The sequence below is a fragment of the Morus notabilis genome, unplaced genomic scaffold (assembly GCF_000414095.1).
Source record: "Morus notabilis unplaced genomic scaffold, ASM41409v2 Scaffold384, whole genome shotgun sequence".
Classification (NCBI taxonomy): Eukaryota; Viridiplantae; Streptophyta; class Magnoliopsida; order Rosales; family Moraceae; genus Morus; species Morus notabilis.
The window spans coordinates 434,796-454,030 of NW_010387635.1; the positions used below are offsets into that span (position 1 = coordinate 434,796).

The window sequence follows — 19,235 nt, forward strand, 5'->3', positions numbered from 1 at the left end:
AATCTCAATCATATACCAAGATTTCCTATTAGTGTGCCCTAATCAAATTTCATGTTTCAATAATCAATTCTAAGGGTTTTCAATCTCAAACAAGGATTAAGGATGCTAATCCTTCTATCTCAAGTCCCCAAATGAAGCTAATTTGGGTTCTCCCCGAAAACAGGGGTCAAAACAGCGATTTCAGGCCAAACAGGGTCAAACCCCGTGTCAACCGGTCAACCGGTGACAGAGCAGTACAACACTACCGGTCGACCGGTAATGTGCACACCGATCGACCGGTCAGCCTGCAATCCGGTCGACCGCACAGGTCGACCGATGGAATCGACTGCGCGAGAGAAGCTCGCGGAAATCAGTCCAAAAACCTGCAAATCCAGTCCCAAATCCAAATATTTCAAAGGAAAACCACTAGATCCGGGTTCTAGGTCCTAAAACAAGTCCAAAGAACCTAAGATCTCCAATTTCTACTCTAGTTTTACTCAAAATCCATCAAAATCCGTTTTGAACCAAAAATAAGTTTTGAAATCCGAAAAACATAGATTCAAGAGAGGTTCTTTCAGTAATCTTACCTCGAATCCTTCTCTTGACGTTGAAAACTCTTTGAACTCTTGGTTCGAATCCGATTTTGATTTGAGACACAAATGGGAGAGAGAGAGCACGGAAGTGTGAGAGAGAGAGAGAGAGAGAGAGAGAGAAACGCACGGGAAAGAAAAGAAAAGGAAAGAAAAGAAAGGAAAAAGAAAAAGAAAAGAAAAGAAAAGAAAAATAAAAGAAAGTGACATGTGTAAAATATAACAGTCCAGAAATGCGTCCATACACACTTCTCGATTAAATAAATTACTGTGAATAATTTAAATACCTTGGAATTTTTAAACTCAATTAATTAAATCAGATTAGGCACACTAATAATCTCAATTAATTCTTCAGGGTGTTACAGAAGCGCACTGATGATATTTTTGTTTAGTATTAATAAAATTTCATGTTAAAATTTAGATTAAAGTTTAAGTTATAATTAAATTAAGTTCAAAATTTTAAATGTATTTGTATTGAAGCTAAACAAAAATGAACATCAATAGCTTTAATAGACTATCATTTGCAAGGTAGGTGCAAAAAACTGTCAAAATTTTAATAAATTTGAACAACATGGGTTGAACGTGCCAAAACTACAAATTCAGGGTGTTAATTGCCAAGAAAAAAATTTAAAGATTCAATTGTCAAATTCCAGAAGTTCAGAGGATGTTCGTACAAAATAGCTTTGTATATGAACGGAGGAACTCTAATGTGATATTTGTTTTAAGAGTTCGTTCATGGTTCTGAATTATAGTTTTTGATTCTCTACAATATTTTTCTCTCATAAAAAATTTAAATTTCAAAAATTAAAATTATGAATCATGATTCTAAACTCATGAATTAAACGTCCCATAAATATGATTGTCTAAACTTTGAACCTCTTTTCTTTCTTTAGCTCTCTTAATTTGTTGACCTCCAAATCGTTCAATCATGCTAATACATACATACATGTGCACTCATACATAAATATATAAAAATATATCCCCAAAATAGAACATTAATTACCGCCAAACTTGTTTGCATGCCTCTAATTTGAACACTTTTCCACAGTGAAGCCTGTCGTTTAATATTTGAAAACTTGGAACAACATAATAATATTTTAGGTGTACAGAAACCGTTATATAGTACTCTATTAGTCTATTCTGAAGGCTAGAGCTGAAAAGCGGACTTATGTACTAAGCTAACATAAGATAATTTGATTATAAGATAGCAAAATAAAGCTCCTCATTATTATTATTATTATTATTTTTAAAAAGAGTACTAATTTTTCTTTTTGGCAGGTTTCAATATTTCAAGTACTAACTAAACTAGCATAAATAGATATTAGAAATTAGATAGAATAAAGCCGGATCAAAGAATCAAAAACGACACAAAAAAAGAACAGAGAAAATTCTACATATATTGGTATATAGGCCTCGTTTATTTTACTGAGTCAAGTTTTTAGTTATAAGTTTTTATAGTTAAAAACTTTCAGAAAATGTCACATCTAATTTTTTCAGTTACAGTGAAAAATTCTCAAAAAATATCACATTTCAATTCAAATTAAAAACTTAAATTTACGAAATGAACGAGGCCATAATATATTATATACTGCCACAAAGGGAACAAGCTAGCTGAAGGTACATGAACAATATGGCTTTATACCAAACAGCTTGGAGCTATCTTCTCTCTCTCTCGAGTCAATTTTTATGCTACTATATGGCTTTCTTAGCTTTTTAAGAAAGAAACAAAAAAGTAATAATAATAATTTAAAGAAATTCCAGTTATATATAAGATTTGTTGGGCTTCCCTCGACCAGTTATCATATATATAGCTCATTATAAAGTATGAGCAAAGAGATATAGGGTGAGATTTAGGGTTTATATTATTCCATATATAATATATATGAGTCCCATATAAAAGATTTTCAATATATATATATATATATATATAGTATTTATCTAATGAAATAAAACAAAATGAAAATAAAAACTTTATTAATTTACAAACGAAATTGAATCCATATATATATATATATATATATATATATATATATATAGGGTCGTGAGAATACATACATACACATGTGTATATATATATACACACATATATTTATATTTATATGCACGAGTAAAAAAAAAAATGACAATGAGAAACAAACCTCCATTATTAGGCTTTAAATTCCTCGTCGAGAGTACTTTGAGAGAAATATATGAAAGAGCACTGAGATATTGGCACGGCTCAATCAAATCAGAAATAGGGTCGTGAGAATACATACATACACATGTGTATATATATATACACACATATATTTATATTTATATGCACGAGTAAAAAAAAAAATGACAATGAGAAACAAACCTCCATTATTAGGCTTTAAATTCCTCGTCGAGAGTACTTTGAGAGAAATATATGAAAGAGCACTGAGATATTGGCACGGCTCAATCAAATCAGAAAACTTGAGAGATCAGCGTACACAAACACATATACATACATATATATATATATATGTATGTATAACTGATCGTTTCTTTTGTGATGATCTGAGTGAACCAGGCCAATATCAGAGCTACTATTTCATGTGTATGAAAAAGAAGACTCAAGTGTAGTTGTGATTTCTCAGCGCTTCAACAGCCCCATTATGATGAAGACTCACATCATCATGACCACCAAGTTTTGTCAGTTCGTCAATTTGAGTTTTCAATTTGAACTGATTTTATGTAAGAGGCTTTACTAGTAATAAAAAAATTAAATGTAACTTTTTATAAAGGCTTTTTATTGTAATAAAACTGAAATTAAAAATTTAAATCGGTAAAATAAATGAAATTTGTATTATTTAATATATTGTTTTCATTTTCAAGCCAAACAGAGATCAAAATGTATACATATATTGAATAACAACAAAGAGAAAAGTAGTAGATATATATATATATATATGTATGTCTACACAAATGAAGATCTAGATCATGTTGAAGAATTACACAAACAAAATAAAGGCAAGAAATGAGGGAGAGATTAAGAGAGAGAGACTTGAAAGATGAAACTTTGAAGGAAGTGAGAGAGAGAGAGAGAGAATTGAAAGATGAAACTTTGAAGGAAGTGAGAGAGAGAGAGAGAGATTTTGAGAATGTCTGGTGTCTGGGGTTAGGATTTAAGAGGGTGGGGGGTGGTGAAGACTGAAGAGGGGTCTGTATTTTAGCATTTAAAACCGCGACTACCAAAGCGGAAAGCTGGGCCAGTGCATTTAAACTCATTATTCTCTCTCTCTCTCCTCTCTCTCTCTCTCTCTCCAACTAAAACACCAGGTCCTTCAACTAGAACACCAGGTCCTCATCAACGTTAAAATTGGCAAATGGGACTCCGATACCTAGCAATATCCCAAAACTGCCCTTCACAAATTTTAGATCCCAAAGCTCGAAATTAAACAACCTTGCTTCTTGGAAAAAATAATATTCATCGCTATTAGTAATATAAATATATATACACACACGCAAACTGTTACATAACAATGTACGTAGGACTCAATTTACTTTTTATTTATTTATTTATTGACACGCTTGTGGTAATGCATTACCATTAATAATAATAAATAGTAGAGTACATATAAGGTCATGTTTAGTTCGTTGATTTGAGTTGAGATGTGATTTTATGTGAGAATTTTTTACTGTAATAAAAAAATTAACTGTGACTGTTTTTAAGAGATTTTTACTATAACAAAACTCGAATTCTAAACTCGAATCGGTAAAATAAACGAGACATAAGTCGTATTTGACAAAAAGTAATTTTACGTTACCTATGCGCTCTTTTCGTGTTTTGTGTATGCGAGGGTAGAGTTGTCATTTTGGAGGGGTGCTCCTTGGTTAAAACAATTAAAACTGAAAAATCTGTTCCAACCAACAAAGAGATCACCCATGATCGTGATACTCACTGTCCTACAGAACCAGAAATTAGACCACCCACATTTATTAAGGGAATCTCTCTCTCTGGGACGCACAGGCCGCAACATTAATAGCCAAGTTTCCCGCGAAACTCATTTTAGAACAAATATCATGAGCTAGTGCAATTTATAACCCTCCTATAATTTCTCTCTCCAAATATCATAACATATATATATATATATATATACACAAGAGATTCATGATCAAGCTAATTATTTCACTTTTATTTGCTTGCGATTTTCTCAATTAACCAAGATTAGGCTCATGACATATATAAGGATATTAGGATTTTTAAGGGACGTTTGGTTTATGTATTCAGAATTATAATTCAGAATTATTCTCAGTTTATATGTGTTTTTTGTAAAAAAAAATATTATAGTGAGTCACGAACTATGACACGGATCCTTGCTTCAAACGCACCCTTAGTATCCTAAATTGATGTCTAACCATCACACTATGACATGTCATTAAATGGACTTAAATATTTAAGCATAGAAAAATTAATTTTAAATCTTTTAAATGATACGGCACAATGTGGTCGTTAAACACCGTTTCAAACGTCAAAAAAGAATCCATCATTTGTGTCTGAGGACCAAAGTCTCAATTGCTTGTTCGTCTTGGAAGTAATGTATTAGGCAATAAAAAGCTAAAAATACCTAGGACTTGTGTAGAAGAGTTTTATTTTTGCTTTTAGTCAATAAAAGAACAAGTGTAAAAAGCTTTTGCTCTTTAGCAAGTGTTTTGAAAAAACATTCTTACTAGAGCTTAATAGGTCAAAAAAAGTTTAAAATTTAATAAGAAATAAAATGTTAGAATAAAGTTTATAATGTCTCGTTGAAACTCTTATATAAGTTTAAAGGTCTATTCATAAAAGTTTTTTTTTAAAAGTCACATTTTGCAGTTTTGTCTGGAGCTCTTCATAGATCATATAAACACTAACAGAAACAGCTTTAGGACCCTAGAAGCCAAGAACAACTTTCAGAAAACTTTACCAAACACGCCTATAAGATATTGCTTTGGTGATACGACAGTATATGGTGAAAAAAAATAGTGCTGTGGACGCTAACTATAATCTCAATTTTTTTGATCTATTTTGAGTTATCATCTTTTCATTAAAAAATATAACCTCTTATAAAACTCATTAATGAAAAAATGACAACTTTAAATTGGCATAAAAAGTTGGGATTAAAATCGACGTTTTTAGCATCAACCGTGTGTAAGATTTGGGTGTATCATGTGGCAATATTTGTGCGGTAATTGCATATCAACCTCACTAATTGTGGTATATGACATTTTTCTATAGTGAGTTATATTTGAGAAGGTCAAAACGGTCTCCAAAAAAGCATACTATTCGAAGAAGGATGTGTAAAATTTCGTAAGTCTACAACTAGTTTGATCCAACTTACTAGTTACAAGACAACATGACCTTTGCAAATTTACAACTTGTATGTCAGTACATTAATATATATATAGCTAGGGCTAGCACTGCTTTATTTTATCACTCTCTCATTATTGTTATTATTATTACTACTAAAACAAACATGACTATATGGGACCAAAAGTCAAACAAACTATATACCGAGTTATACCAAACAAAAATAGTACATTGCTGTAACGTTTATTTTTACCAAGGAATTAAACATTAGGAAATAGTTGTTGATGTAAAATTGCAGAGGGTATATTTAATGTGCGTATATATATATATATATATACATATGTGTGTGTATATATATATATATATATATATATTTATACACAGAGGACCTACAAAAGATTGATGGTAAAGGGCCAGAGCCACTACCACACAAAGTCATGTACTGAAAATTCAACGAAAAAACAGTGCTAGTTTCGTTTGGACTTGTTTGTACAAATTGTAGATACTTAATACATAACATTTATCACGCCCAGTAAAGTTGGTTCATGATGATCATGATTCTCGACGGTGGAATTATTACCCCCCTTCTTTATTTGTTTTGCCTTGCTTCGGCTTCTCTGTGTACTTGTATAATATTAAATATATAGTCTTGTAAAGTTTTTTTTTTTTTTTTTTTCTGGGTGATAATTTAGTCTTCTAATTGTAGTTGATAGTAGTACTAATGACGCGTATTAGTTGCTACTTATTTGTACAGTAGCGTTGGCCTTGCAAATTACACAATCTTATGAAAATCTCAATGATATAATTTACACACACACACACATATATATATATATATATATGAAACTAAACAACCACAATCTATTATATTAATCACGTACGTCCAAGGCAATTATATACGAACTTATATACAAGCTGGGATGCACCGCCATCAATGATGAGATGTGAGTTATATATACTCCAAAAGATTAAGTTAGCACACATACATTATAAATATACATACATACATATATATATATATATGTGTGTGTGTGTGTGTGAATAATTTTATATGTATTAATGTTTATTTCTTTTACTTGATATTCAAGTTGAAAATGTAAGATGACATGTATTCTGTTACGGTGAAAGGAGGTGGGAAGGAGTTGATTATATAATAGATATTTCCACGATAAAAGAAATTTTCATCCGAAATTTATTAGCGGTCCATTGTACTTTGATAGGAATGAACAAGAACAAATAAGTATTTTATCATTAATTAGTTAATTCTCCTAAAATTTTCCTTACGAACGTGAGCTTATTATCTAATCAAATAACTTAATTTCTTTCTAATTGAAAACTGAGTTCAAAAGAATCCCATTAAGCAAACTTTGCCATATTTGATTCCAATTATTGGTAAAGACTAAAAACTTATATATATATATATATATATATATATATTCACTAGCAAAAAAACTTATATTTTTTGCACAAGTTTGTTGTGTGCATACGTTAGATGGAGCCACTTTCCGTTGAAACTTTAAATGCCACCATTATTCTCCAAGAAAAAAACAACGATGATTATTAATTGTGCGAACCAATTAGATTCGTACAACTCATAATTGCGTCAGAAGTATTAACTCCAGCCATATCCGAGGTATGCTTTCCCTAAATAAAGATTATGTGCGAATAATGTCTCCACCAACTCAACAGAAACCCTCTTAAAAATATATACAGAAAAAAAAAAAAATCAAACGATCCGTCTGAGCAGCTAATGTGTGAGCCATCAGAATTCAAAACGTGTGGACAATGGACGGTCCTGATTTAATCATATTCCGGGACTTGAAGGGCCCCACCAACTTAAAGGGTGAAGCTTGCTTTTAAAAAAGGATATATTTTTTAAGAGTCTATTTGAAAATAATAATAATAATAATAATAATAATAAAAACTCAATCCGGGTGCAGATTAAGACGATGACTTTTATTAAGTTGTGTTAATTTGTGCTCCTTTTAAAAATTTAGTACGATCTTAACATGATTTGACGTGTTTAAAAACTGCATAAGAAGGTATGCGCGGGTAACAAAAGTAAGTCCCGGATTCGTCGTCTATTATGGAAGCCAAATAAAAACATAATAATAAAAAGGGGAAGAAGGAGAACAAAGAAAGAAGGAATAAATTCATGAGAGATTTCTGAATTCTTTTCTCTCTCTAGAATTAGTCTATGTATTTAAATTTGTCTCAGAAATAGTCATTTAATTGAAAAAGTGTCTTATAAATAATCTTTCTATTAAAATTTTAGATGAAAACCGTTAAATTGGATGATAGTTATGATTCATGGATTATTTTAAAAGTTTAATACTACTCTCATTTTTTGTATTATTTGTGATGTTTAAATATTTTTTACTTCTTCAAAATTAGTTATTAAATGTTTTTTCTACAAATAATCTCTAAATTTTTGTTTTTTATCCTAGTGAATTTACATTTTTAAACAGATGTGACACCACTTATATAGTTAAGATAATTATTTTGAGAATTATTATTGTCGTTACAATTTTTAAGTGTTATATAGTATATGTACTACTTTTTTGTATCCACTTGTATTGCAATAGCAATCAATGATTTTATTTCTGTTTTTTGTGTGTATTTCTCTTGCGGTGTTTTTTTTTTTTTTTTTTTTCAATTGGTAAGGATAAAGTGAAGGTGGCATGCAATATCCATAAAATTAGGGAAAAATAATGATAATATTCCCTTCCAATAACTCCATCGTTAAGAAGGAAGAGTTTAAATTCTAACTACTAATGAAGAATATATAGTTTAGTTATTTCATAAAACATATATTGATTCAAACAAAACCCAAAGAAAGGGGGAAAAAAAAAACACGCACTAATGTTAGAAGGAAAAAAAGTCAGCTACTCGATATAGACAGAAGAAAAAAATTCAATAACAGATTTTGGAGAAGGAAAAAAAAATCTTTAAAAACCTCTCAAAAAATAAAAATCGTGACTATTATTAATACCCCATTAAAATAAAACAAAAATCATAACTACAATTGATCAATATAACGGTTTTCATCCAAAAATTGAACTGAGGGACTAATTGTGAGACATTTTTTCAGTTGAGAGACTATTTGTGGGACAACTTTAAGTATAGGGACTAATTTTAAAGAGAGAAAAGAATTCAGGGCCCTCTTATGAATTTATTCCAAGAAAGAAAGAACCAAAGGCACATGGAAGAGCCTCAGAGAGTCGTCAGACAAAAGCAGCGGTTGAAAACAACATGATCAAGAAGGAACGTTACTGGGGAAAGAAAAAACCATTTGCTGAGAGATCATGATACTAGGGCTTACGTTATAACATATAAAATGTGAGAATATTTTGGTGTTTTCATATATTATATAGGTTGGGATTTGGTTCTTTTTGTGGTGATCCTAATAAATATATAGTATACATATTCACATTAATTATATGATCTCTTGGTGGGTATAATTTAATTTGTACATACATATATATTAATACAGGCTATATATATATATATTACATGATATTAATATATATTGATATTGAACTAGAGGGCATATATGCAATTAATGGGTCAATGCTTATCAAGGGAAGATCACAATAATATTCATGATGATCATGATCAAAAGAAGAAAGTTATTGATCAACAACAAGGTGGGTTGGGGTGCTGCGAATTGAAGAGGAATGGATGTTTGGCAATCGTAAAAGAGCAGAGGTCCAGGTTCTACATTGCTAGGAAATGTGTGGTAATGCTACTTTGTTGGCACAAATACAGCAAGTATTAATTATAATTAGTTCCTTTTTTTTTCTTTTTTTAAAAAAAAATAAAATTTAAGTTCTTCCTCTTAATTCTTCTTACCTTCTTCTTCTTCTTCTTCGCCTTTATGGCTTGCTGTTATATCCCTGGAGACTTGTCAGCAACTATTTGAAATTTATGATATATTTTATTATTTTTTGTCCTTTTATGTGTATTTATTTCTTGGTTCAATAATATTATTCCTTCCCAATGTTTTTTCTTTCTTTCTTTCTTTTTTTTCTTTTTTTTTTCTTTGGATGAATCAATTCTCTCCCAATATTAATTTGGTCAAGTACTTTCTTTTGCTTCTCTTCTGTTGGTTTCTCCGGAGGGTGGGAGCTAGAGTGATCGTCAAAAAGGTATGCATACATACATACATACATATATATATATATATATGAACTATATTATGTAATTTCGTGATTTTGTTACATATAGAAGTTTTCATATCATAAAACAAAGAACAATGGTTTTTATAGCAAATAAATACTAGAAGTTTTCTGCACCCTTTTGTCACTTCTCTCTCCTCTTCTTTATCTATGTGATCGGTTGTTCATCATGGCTAATTCTTCCACGAATTGAACAGGAATTGATCACTTGTCCTTTAAGTTTCTTCACCTTATATTATTTATGTACATATATGATACACAATGGGTTCATGAGTAGATTTGTGATATGGCAAACTATGTGTCATTTGTTTTTCTAATTTTTTTTCCATGCCAATTATTTGTCAATTATGAGCATTATTGATAACTAAATTACATACAACGATTATATATATATACAAAGCAAGTGTCATGAAATGTTACATTACAGGTGACGTTTATTTGGTCGTATGTTTTTGTCAGGCAAATAAGAACAAACGAAGTTATAGGATAATTTGGAGTTGGAGGAGAGACTGAAGTAGAGAATTAAACAATTGTCGTCGCAAATAAGTGAATATTTACAGCGACATGTCGTTGCTAATATTTTCGTAAATCTGAAAAAATAATGTCGTCGCTAAAAACTCATATGTCGTCGCAAATAAATGCTTGGCGCCAAATCTTGTCTGGTGCGAACATTTAGCGTGAGTGCTATATATATGATCAACAACATGAATAGATTTTTATTTTTAGCTACTAAAAATACATGTTTATTCCAAAAATAAAGAGCTAGTTATGCATATATTTAGGGATTAAATTTACTAAGTACTATTTTAACGTTCGGTGTGTGTCTGTTTTGGATAAGAAATGTACAACGAAATCTTCAGTGTTGTTAGATTCAGATCAATTGACAAATGTATAAGCTCGAAGACTAATTATTTTGATTGTAATTAGTTTGATGTTGTACTTTGAGATATGTTAATTAGCTTATTTTCTTCTTCTTCTTTCTCATTTTCTTCTTAATTCTTCTTCTTGTATTAAGATTTGTCATTTACTTAGGAGACTAATAGAAGAGATCGTACTCCGTGTAAGGGGTTGAGTTCATTTAAATTGGACGACTCTTCTCCATTCATAGAAACTCTTTTTATACAGCACCCTTTCTTTTCAATAATAATCTCAAAAAAAAAAAACCCTCATATATATAACGTCGATAAGAAATAAATTAATTATACAAAGAATACAAATAGCCTAACAGACAAAAAATCTAAATGGCCTAGAAAAGGGCTTAATTCGTATCTCTATGTTTCCATCAAGGGATACAACGGCTAATAGACATTAGTTAATTATCAGAACTCCCTTGAGAGAGAGAGAGAGAGAGGAGAGAGAGAAGAAAGTAAGAAAGACATTAAGGGTGCGTTTAGAACTCGTTTCAAAATAATTTTATTTTTTGTATGAAAATGAAAATAAAAACGTTTTCAATCTTAGACAGAAATTATTTTTGAAAATGCGTTTGGTAGTTTTATCAAGAGATTATTTTCAATGTAAAAAACCCAATAATGTCTATTTCTCTCTCTGTGCTCAAGAGAGGAGAAAATGAAAACAAAAAATGAAAAACGACTAAAAGTCATTTTTTATTTCTCTCTCATTTTACACTAAACTACAAAATCATTTTCATTTCTGTTTTTTATTTTTATTACATCAAACGACGTTTTGAAAACGTTTTCATTTTTTTCTTTCTCAAAAAATATAAAAGACAAAAACGGGATCAATTCCAAACACGGCTTAAATTATCATGATCATTCGAGTAGGAAAAAGTAGCATATGTCTGATCTTGTCAAGAAGCTCTACATGTATATTGGTAAAAAATATATACATATATGTATATATAAATATATGTAACGTACAATAACAAGGTATGATGCCAAATTAATGATCTACAAGGACCCGCAGTCATAGGACTATGCTTGAATTACTCCATAAATATATTTAATGAAAAAGAGAATCAATATATTGAGACCTTATAGTTACAGGTTTGGTCTACATATTGATAATTCCGTGTTTATGTTCATTTTAAGTTGTTCAAGTCTTGTGTCCGACTCTTAAATGCTTAGAGAGAGAGAGACCTTTTTCGATAGAGGAAAAATGGAAGGAATAATAGGGGGATAAAAATATTTTTTAGGAGGGGTTAATAGAGTAGATAATAACTTGAACAAAGGATTCAAAATAATCCACATAGAACTCAAATTTTGATTCCTTCAAATTTGGAGGATAAAAGAAAATTCGGTCCTCTTTCTTCTCTTCATTTTTTTTTTTATTTATAACAAAACAAGGCATAAAAGAAAATATATAGGAAAATATTTCATAAAGCTTTCGAAGCAGGCAAGAGCAAGCATAGCACATGAAACATTTAAACTCCATTTGGTAGGAGGAAAAGAAAAGAGAATGGAAAGAAAATATAAAAGAAAGAAAATGTGAAAGAAAGGAATGAAGTTGATTTTTTTTTTTATAGTGTTTGGTATAATGAGAAGAAAGAAAGCATGTAATAGCCTAAATGACTATTTTATCAATTGTTTAATATTAATTTAAATTTTAAAATAGGGACACAAAAGTAAATTTAGCCATCAATGAGTGGATTTGAGTTTTTCTCCTAATATTAGAGAGATAAAAAATGGTGGCCCCACTATAATTTTTTTCCATCATATTTTCCTTTCTTTCCTCTCTTCCTTCTTATCAAACAATCAACTCTATCATTTTTCATCCAATAATTCTTCTACTCACTTCTTTCCTTTCACTTTTCCATCATACCAAACATAGTGTTAAGTAAAATGTCTCCCAACCAAAAAAAAAAAAAGAAAAAAAAAAAACCATTTATAAGTAAAATGTCTGCCAAGGGACAATCATTCATGCATGTGTGCCCATACACGAGAATAAGAAAAGTAGGGTCCATGCATTATTTAGTGCGCATTTTTATATTTATGTATATGAGTCTACATATGCTCCTTATCAGATAAAGCCCTCAAAAAATGATACTTTCTTCGTATATAGGTCAGTTTCATATAACCTCCATCAATCAAATGACGTATTGGTTTCCTATTAATTAGCATATATTTAAATTAAGGGGATATTAAGACAAGATTAAACAAGAATGAAGATTAGTAATATTTTAATGCATACGCGTCCAAACTAATTGAGATTCCTGATGTAGGCAGGTCCAAATGTTCCAAGCATAATACAGCTGCGACATATATATATATATATATATATATATATGTGTGTGTGTGTGTGTGTGTAGTATTTTTTTTTTAGTACCAGCTAATAAACCAAATTAGCATACCACAAAGAAAAAAAAGAATTATAGTTAATAAAAATGTTTTATATAGCTGGGATCTTCGATTGTGGGAATTTCACATTTTTAAACGTTAAATTACATAGTAATTTTACCCAAAAATAAATAAATTGAACTAAATATGATGAAGAGTTGGCAGTTCAGAGCTATACGGATCAATCTTTTTATGTGGCGCTTGGATTTTTTGAAAACAAGGAAAAAAAAATTAACATATGAATATTTAACTAAGGCCATTTGGTTAAGATTTAAATCCGTTAATTTCAATAAGCTTGCCTGTCTACCACACGACACCTATGCATGTTGATGCTATTTAACAATATCTTTCTTCTTGTAATCATCCAATTGGGAACTCATTTAGAAATGCAAATGCTTAATTAATTAAGTAATTAATGCAACTTATAATATTATTCAATAGTTTAATTTATTATAGAGAGTGGTTCCTATTTGAAAGAAACGGACTACAAGAAATATTGGAAGCATAATGGACGTCCTATGATCATTCCTTAATTTCCTTAAGGAGGCAAGTCGAATTATAATTTTGCATCCAATTAGGGAATCAAAAAGTTCTTAAAGGAAATTAGACATTGTGTGTTAATCAAGTGCACTAATACTTTATTTAAACCAAAGCGACAAATATACTCACATCATGAGCTCATAATCTCCCTTTCCAAGTAATTTTATTAATCGTTTTCCTACCAAGTAAAATGACATTATGGCAGAAACATGACATAGTTTACGCAAGTTATAACATATACATCCTCTTTTTAACCGTTGTATTACCTGTTCGCTTCGCGGATTCGATTTTTCAATTTGAACTGAGATGTGACATTTTCTGAGAGCTTTTAACTGTAGTAAAAAAAGTTAGATGTGACATTTTCTGAGAGCTTTTAACTGTAGAAACTTAAAACTAAAAACTCGAATTACACACTTCATAACTTTTTATATTTTCTTTAACCTCTCTAGCTAGTAATAACTCAAATCGGTGCCTCCTATCACAATGAAAACTAGGGCAACCAAATGTATAAGGATGATTTGCAGATTTCTCTACGTAAGGTAATAAATCGTTTAGGCTCTGCAACTAAACACATATTAACCCTTTAGAGATTTTCCAATTTGAATATGATAGAATATCGAAAAATACCCTACGAGTTTATATTATTAGACGACCTCAATATCATAAATTCATAATAGAATATATATTGGATAAATTATAATAAAAAGTTATGCAAATTGAATAGAACTCCACAAAGATCTGATTATAACTGGAATATAATTTTTTTTTTCTACCCCACGTCTCCGTCAAAGAGTTCTCCTTTAATTACTTATAATTATTAATGAATCTGAATATTCTGCAGCAAACTTTGATTAATTTGTGTCTTTTTCTTTTTCTATTTGCGTCTTCAGCCGGCATACAACTAATTTCCAAATTCCAAGTACCATTTGACGCCATAAATAAAACGTCAAAAATTATGAAGCACATTCCAAAGCAATCCTAAGTAAGCGAAAGAAACTCCAAAACAAATTTCACTCTATATAATGCAATCCTTGCTAAACTGGCACAAAATTTCTTCCAAACCATAATTAGTTGAAAGACATCTAGATTGGCGACGCTAAAAACGTCGTCGTTTCCCTAATCTCTCTCTCTCTCTAAATGAATACTAGTGCTTCACAATATTATGGTCTTCCTTATGAGGGTCTTTGGCCAGACGAATCATCGCCAGAATGGATGAATAAAGGAGACAACGCATGGCAACTCACGGCAACAACCATGGTGGGCATGCAGAGTGTCCCCGGCCTTGTCATTCTCTACGGAGGAATGGTCAAGAGGAAATGGGCCGTCAACTCGGCATCCACGGCCCTATATGCTTTTGCTATGGTCCTCCTCTGTTGGGTCCTCTGGGCCCACCACATGTCGTTTGGGCCCATGTTGATCCCGCTTGTCGGAAAGCCTGGGTTCGCCCTAAGCGAGACCTTTCTTCTGCACCAATCCAGACTCGGCCGCGTCCCGATGGCCGACTTTGTCTACTACCAGTTTGTTTTTGCTGCCATTACCGTGATATTGCTTGGAGGTAGGGCTATTCGTAGTTTGGTTTACGGTTTACAGGTCGAATCGTTCATTTGAACTTTGAAATTTTGATTTTTATATTTATATTTAAATAGTGTCAAACCAATTATAGACGTTAAATAAAAATTAAAGATGCTTTTTAGATCTTGTTTAATTCGCTGATTTGAGTTTTTAATTCGAGTTTAGATGTGACTTTATGTGAGAATTTTTTACTGTAGTAAAAAAATAATAAAAAAATTAAATGTAATTATTTCTCAGTGTTTTTTACTATAATAAAACTCAAATTCTAAACTTAAATGGTAAAATAAATAGGGCTTTAATTAACTTTTTCGTGCTATAAAGTCTGACTCCATTAAATGATGTGGTAAAAATTTGGAACACCTAAAATTGAAGAGGATATTCAAATCCCCTTAAAATCCAATTTTAGTGTAAATCCCATGATAAAAACAAAATATGATGGGAAAAAACAAACTGTCATAAAATAAAAGCAAACTGAGACAGCACAACATTCCATCATCAATATTGTACATAATAAAAAATTTATGAATTAAAAAAAAAAGGTTTTGTTTGGTTCAAACATAAACACTGTTGAAATTTGGTTTGTGCAAAAATTACACTGAAATCAAACTAATATCATATAGTGGGAAATTCGATTTGGTTTGGATGTTTGATTAGTTTAGGAGCTTCTCCGAACTCTGTTTATCTGCAGGGTCATTACTTGGGAGGATGAATTTTTATGCTTGGATGCTCTTTGTTCCGCTTTGGCTAACCTTGTCTTACACTGTGGGAGCTTTCAGTGTTTGGGGCAATGGATTTCTTGAGAAGTACATTATTGACTATGCTGGTGGATATGTGATTCATCTCTCTTCTGGGGTTGCTGGCTTCACTGCTGCCTATTGGGTAAGACCACTTTCACATATCATGACATCGAGGGGTGCAGAGAACAAAGTGCGGAGGAACGGACGTATAATTTCAGATTTTTTGAGAAAAAAGTAAATATATGTATAATGAAATTTTAGGAGGAATAAACTATAAATTTTAACATAAATATACACATAAAATTAAAAGAAAAAAAATTCAAGTGGGACAGCCGTCTACGCTCAGATAGCTTAGCAAAATTAAAGTCAATACCAAACATACCCCAAGTAATTTATGTGTGATAAAGCATGATAGCTTAGCATCTTTGATGATAATTTGGTGACAAGTATATTATCTAGAGTTTGTTGTGTGAATGTAACTAGAGTGACTGATAAATAGGATGGTTTGGTGATTTCCATGATGATGATGATGATCACATAGGTGGGCCCTAGGTTGTCAAACGACAGACAACACTTCCCTCCAAACAACATAATTCACATGTTGGGAGGTGCAGGGTTTCTGTGGCTTGGGTGGACTGGCTTCAATGGAGGATCTCCATTTGCAGCAAACATAATAGCATCCTTAGCCATTCTCAACACCCATATCTGTGCTGCCACAAGCCTCTTGGTGTGGGTTTCCATGGACCTAGTGGTCTACAAGAAAAGCTCTGTGATTGGTGCTGTTCAGGGCATGATCACTGGCCTCGTTTGTATCACACCCGGTGCAGGTTTGTCGCTCAAATTATACAACATCTGCACGCTGTTTGTTTTATAGGTTCGAACCATAGTTTAAATTTTTTATTTTAGTTGTTTTCTCTCACACAAATTTCAAATTTCTTTTTAAATTTTTTGTTTAAACTTACGAACCGAACAAGACCGTTTCTCAAAGCATATGAACTTGTGATGGGAAGATTAACAACTAAAATGTGGACAGGGATTGTGGATCCATGGGCAGCAGTACTAATGGGAGCATTATCCGGTTCAATACCGTGGTATACAATGATGGTGTTGCACAAAAAATCAGCCTTCTTCCAAAGTGTGGACGACACGTTGGGGGTGTTTCACACCCATGCTGTGGCGGGCGTGTTGGGAGGGCTCCTCTCTGGCGTCTTGGCTCGTGCCAATCTTCTTAAAATGATGTACTCTGACAGTGTATTTTATGCCATCTCTAGAGGGGGACTCAAAGGTACCCTCAAACAAACGGGCTACCAGTTGATCGGAGCGGCTTTTATAACTGCATGGAACGCTATCATTACGAGCTTGATTTGCATATTCATCAGTAGAATAGTTGACCTGAGGATGAATGAAGAGGACTTGGAGATTGGTGATGATGCTGCGCACGGAGAAGAAGTTTATGCTCTGTGGGGCGACGGCGAGAGAACGCCGTCCACTCAGCGCCGCTGGCATATGCCCCCGAGGATCCCTTCTATATGCCAGCGCCAGTAAGGAAATATGTCTTGTAATGTTGGAGCTTCATCAATTAGGTTTGAAAGCAGTACTGTTGGCTCTTTACTCCGCGGGTGCATGATTGTGCACCTTCAAGCTAAATGGAATATTCTCCAGTCTTTCTGTGCTATCATATCATGAAGGCAATAGGTCATTGTCATGTTTGTAATTTTGTTCATATCAGTTGAACGAATTTATGTTTGAAAGCAAATGTACAAAATGAAAATCCGGCTCTTACGTTCAAAAGCATGCTACCCTTAAAAAACTTTAAAATAGAAAAAATAGATAATTTACCCTTGAGAGTGCAGAAGTCTCTGGACTTTTATCTCTTATCCTTGATAAATAACATTTTGTTAGTGTAATTATTTGACTAAAAATGTTATAAATCAAGAGTAGAGAGTAAAAATCATGACTCATGCACTTCTAAGGGATATTTGTCAAGATTACCCTTAAAAATAATACATAATAGGCATTGTTTGTTTCGCTTGTTCGAATTGAGAATTTAAGTTAAAAAGTGAATGTTTAAGAAAATATTATAGCAAAAAAAGTTAAATTTGAATTCTTATGAGAGAAAACACTGCAATAAAAACTTAAATTATTATTCGAACTAGTGAAATGAACGGAACTATAGCATACTGAATAATGTATATTTTTACATTCCAAGGAAAATAAATTGTGGTGATCACAACTCAATGTTCAGCTTTAACTGATCAAGAACAAGAACTTGATCAACAGAATAAAGTGGAACAAAACCGGAAAAAGAAAAATGTATCATTACCATTGGATGAGATATTTACAGCGACATACTAGATCAGATTTTTAAATAGTATAACTAGAAAGAGGATATTCTGTTTTCTTACGCATCGTGTCTCCTAAGAGCTACAAACTGGGGATGCACACTCTTTTTCTTTTCACCGAGGATATGCATTTCCACATATAGACATAATATAAATTGAGCTGAACAATATGATTTTAAATTTACATATTGTGCAATATATCTTTAGAAGCTGTACATAGCGGAACTCTCTCGTTATGCAGAAATTCTTGAGGGTGTTCCTTCCACAGCAGTATTTACAGTGAAATGATACGCCGAAAGGTTAGCAGTCATACACAGAGGACCAGCAATATGCCAATATATCACAAGTGGATGGGGTCTCCGAACTCGGCTAGTGCCCGTGAATTAATTTGCGAAGTTGCAGTAGTTTGTCTTTCCACATGGCTGCAGGTTCCATCAATAAATAATTTGGATTATCATTTGTTGAAATCTCATGCGTAATGCAATTTAGAATTAACTAATTATAAGTACCAAGTATTTAAAAATGGCATATTTGCATCTTTGTACCCATTAAATTACCTGCATCTTTGTATCTTTCCTCTTTCACAGCTAAGTTAATATTCTTCACTAAATCAAGTTCCTGAGACAAAAGGTCAGGACCATCTGCAGCACTGCAAAAAATGTAACAAGAATTAGAGAAAATGTGTTAGCTAACGGTGGAAAACAAGAGACAACC

At 31.9% G+C, this 19,235-nt stretch overlaps 2 protein-coding genes across 3 annotated transcripts in view; one reads left to right on the top strand and one right to left on the bottom strand.

Annotated features, from left to right (window-relative positions):
* Nucleotides 1–15,007: 15,007 nt before the first annotated feature.
* LOC21409256 (ammonium transporter 3 member 1) lies at nucleotides 15,008–17,785 on the top strand. Its single transcript, XM_010114977.2, has 4 exons — nucleotides 15,008–15,425; nucleotides 16,131–16,321; nucleotides 16,721–17,006; nucleotides 17,213–17,785. The coding sequence occupies exons 1-4, from the start codon at nucleotides 15,008–15,010 to the stop codon at nucleotides 17,722–17,724; spliced, it is 1,407 nt and encodes a 468-aa protein (XP_010113279.1). The 3' UTR covers nucleotides 17,725–17,785.
* Nucleotides 17,786–18,479: 694 nt separating this feature from the next.
* Nucleotides 18,480–19,235, bottom strand: part of LOC21409257 (bifunctional nuclease 2) — a 3,188-nt gene continuing 2,432 nt past the window's right edge. For both annotated transcript variants that reach the window (XM_024177088.1, XM_010114978.2), the window contains exons 8-9: nucleotides 19,079–19,170; nucleotides 18,480–18,943 (exon numbers count right to left, since the gene is read on the bottom strand). In XM_024177088.1, coding sequence (XP_024032856.1) covers nucleotides 18,891–18,943; nucleotides 19,079–19,170 — 145 coding nt within the window. In that variant the 3' untranslated portion in view covers nucleotides 18,480–18,890. The remainder of the gene's footprint in view (nucleotides 18,944–19,078; nucleotides 19,171–19,235) is intronic.

Coding starts and splice junctions, on each gene's coding strand:
- LOC21409256 (XM_010114977.2), top strand. CDS start 15,008: ATGAATACTAGTGCTTCACAATATTATGGTCTTCCTTATGAGGGTCTT. Junction 15,426..16,130: donor TACCGTGATATTGCTTGGAG/GTAGGGCTATTC, acceptor GTTTATCTGCAG/GGTCATTACTTGGGAGGATG. Junction 17,007..17,212: donor TTGTATCACACCCGGTGCAG/GTTTGTCGCTCA, acceptor AAATGTGGACAG/GGATTGTGGATCCATGGGCA.